Source organism: Saprolegnia parasitica (genome assembly GCF_000151545.1).
Source record: "Saprolegnia parasitica CBS 223.65 unplaced genomic scaffold supercont2.985, whole genome shotgun sequence".
Taxonomy (NCBI): domain Eukaryota; phylum Oomycota; class Saprolegniomycetes; order Saprolegniales; family Saprolegniaceae; genus Saprolegnia; species Saprolegnia parasitica.
Window position 1 is genome coordinate 1 of NW_012157379.1, and position 2660 is coordinate 2660.

The 2660-nt window shown below is 59.2% G+C and overlaps 2 protein-coding genes across 2 annotated transcripts; both read right to left on the minus strand.

Annotated features, from left to right (window-relative positions):
- Positions 1 to 19: 19 nt before the first annotated feature.
- Positions 20 to 848, minus strand: SPRG_18116 (hypothetical protein; the record flags this gene model as incomplete). The annotated part of the gene is made up of 4 exons (XM_012357548.1): positions 20 to 118; positions 160 to 301; positions 354 to 599; positions 646 to 848. Coding segments are annotated over 4 exons (690 nt in total), but the record flags the coding sequence as incomplete, so codon positions are not given.
- Positions 849 to 1087: 239 nt separating this feature from the next.
- On the minus strand, positions 1088 to 2596 carry SPRG_18117 (hypothetical protein; the record flags this gene model as incomplete). Its single annotated transcript, XM_012357549.1, has 4 exons — positions 1088 to 1393; positions 1442 to 1510; positions 1561 to 2301; positions 2345 to 2596. 4 exons carry the CDS (start codon positions 2594 to 2596, stop codon positions 1253 to 1255), a joined length of 1203 nt encoding a protein of 400 aa, XP_012212939.1. The 3' UTR covers positions 1088 to 1252.
- Between the last annotated feature and the right edge of the window lie 64 nt (positions 2597 to 2660).

Genomic DNA, 2660 nt, shown 5'->3' on the forward strand with positions numbered 1-2660 from the left:
CGCTCGTGTTGCGTTGCACAAAGTTGAGGACCTTGTAGCCGACAGGGCCCGTGCGCTGAATGAAGCTCGAGTACTCTTTTGGCAAGATAGATGGCCGCATGATAAACGTGTACATGACCTAGTGCCAGCCTTAGCTGAAACAAACGGAGCCAAGTGCACCTGGGCGGACGTGAGACCGAAGAGCAACGAGTCACCGTGGGCCCACTTGCTGCCCCAAAAGTGCCACACGTCGCGGGACTTGGCGCTGTTGTAGAGGCACTGAAGCGCTCGCGCAAGTGCATAGAGCGCCAGCGACCGACGACTAATCTGGTGTGTCAGACGACAGACAATCGAAGCGATGTGGGATGTTGTACCGCTCTGGCTCGACAAACACGACAGCCGAGCCTGCCAGCGTCCCCGCCAGCGCCGTCGTCATGGGATCTTCGCCGAGAGCCTCCGAGTTTTCTTTGCCGTGGCGCAGACGCCGAATAATTGCCTTGAGCGCTTGGTAGCCGCCGGTAAACCAGCCGATGAAGAGCCCCATCGAGACGGCCTCGACCCGAAAGCTGAGGTGTTTCTCGCTCAGTAGCACCTTGAGGTTGGCGATGGCTTTAAACTGTCTACGATCGATGGTCCTTCTCGCGCCTTCTTTACCCAACGTAGTACCTCTTTTGCAAGAGCAGCACGATGCGCACCAGCACGGCGATGCCGGCGCGAACGTTGTAGGCGAGGATGAAATTGGACGCACCCGTCTGCGCCGCAGCAGCGAGCTCTCGGAAAAGCGGCTGCTTCTCCTTCGTCGACTCGGACGTCTCGGAGGCCATCGAGACCATCGACGCGGACGGCGTCAGCAGACTCGTAGCCGCCATATCGAGATCTGCGACCGTCTTTGATCCGGAGATTCCGGATACAGCCATGCGGATGGCGTGCACGATTGCATCAGAGCCCGAGCCCTACGACGTCATGGGGCGAAGGGCAACTTGGCCGTTGCTGCACGGAAGGCAGATTCATGCCGACCACTCGCCAGTACAGCTTGAGGATGGGCAACTGTGCCAATGGATACGACGTCATTATTCGAACTGGATCAAAAGGCGCAAGTCCATACTTTCCCGCATCGATAGTTGATTGTGGTGGGTCTCAAAATCGCTCGCACACTTTTGCACGACGTCTACGCACCCTCATTACCGTGACTGCTACCCTCGACCCCAGCGCCCACATCGTCCTGCGTACGTATCTTTGCCCACACGAGGAGCCACCACACAATTCAATCTTCTTACGTCGTCGATACTTGCCAGTACATGGTGCCTTCGACGACGAATGGTCGAAGTAGTCGTCGCGACACAAGCGTGTCGAGGAAAATTTCGAGCCGCTCGAGCTCGCAATCGGTCATTTTCTCGGAAACTTCGGTGAGCGTCTACACATCCGAATGCATCAGTGCTGACGAGGACAACGTGGAGCGTACGAGGGCTTGGTGGGCATCTTCGCGGAAGAGACTATACAGCGTCGTCATTTGGTACGCCGCGAGACCGCGCTAGCCAATAGCCCATTAGATGACGCGAACGCAGACAATATAGTTGGTACCTGGAAGGCCACGGGAAACAGCGATAGGTCGAACGCCGGGATCGGTTCGTTTGGCGACGCCGCGAACAGGGCATCCATGGCAGGTTGGTACGACGTGTCGGCGCCTGCAATTCGGTTCGAGAGTGGCGTGTGGGGCGTCATGACGCGCAGCTTCGTGCTCAGCAACGGCGAGCCCAGGTGCGGTGACAGGAGCGCGTCCTCGTCGCTCGACTTGGACGGCGTCTTTCGGGGCGTCTTCCGGGGCGTCGAGGTAAGCTCAGCGACGGCGCTGAACCGGCGACGGAGATTTGTCGATGGCGTTGGTGCCCACTGCGGGGATAGCAGCACGTTGTTCACGCCACTTGTGGCCTTGATCGCCGACGACGTAAAGTGACGCTCCGGCGTCGATGGCGTCTTGGCTTCCTCCACCCCGTCGTCGTCATCCCCGTCGAACGGAGTGTGATGCAGCTGCACATGACGCGAGAGCACAGGTATTTCGGGTGACCGCGCGTTTTGGCTCGAGAGGTTACTCGTATCGAGACCGTACCCGGCGCCTGTATATCGCATTGGCGTAGTCGTCGTGAGCTCCACCTGGAGCGACGATGCGGACGCCGATGTGTTCGAATGCGCCGGTCGTGTCGGAGAGCGAGAATACGTCGGCGCTTGGAGCACTTGGATGTTGCTCGAGAGCGTTGGGAGTTCGGGTGTCGGCATGTGGATCTCCGTGAGCGACGGTGCATTCGTCGGGGTCACTGCCGGTGGCTTGCGCATAAAGGGTGTTCGGAGCATGGCGGGGCTCGGGAACGTCCAAGGACAAGTTGCTCTCGCTTAGCGACGATGCTGTCGGTGTTGCTTTCGCAATCTTGTGGCTCGCCTGCTTTTCTTGCTCCAGCACGGTCGTCTTGAGGCGCACCTCTTGTTCGTCAATGTCGTGCATGAGAAACGAGTCGTACTGCTCATCGGCACCGTCCGAGGATGCAACCGTCGACTCGTTGTGTGCACTCGTGTCATGCGCCGAGGCGGCCTCGTGGGCTCGGGTTGGGGCTTTGGCCGTCATCGGGTCCTGCAGCTGGGCAAAGCGTCATGAAGAGAAGGCAGTGGGCGTGCATCTGACGCGTCGT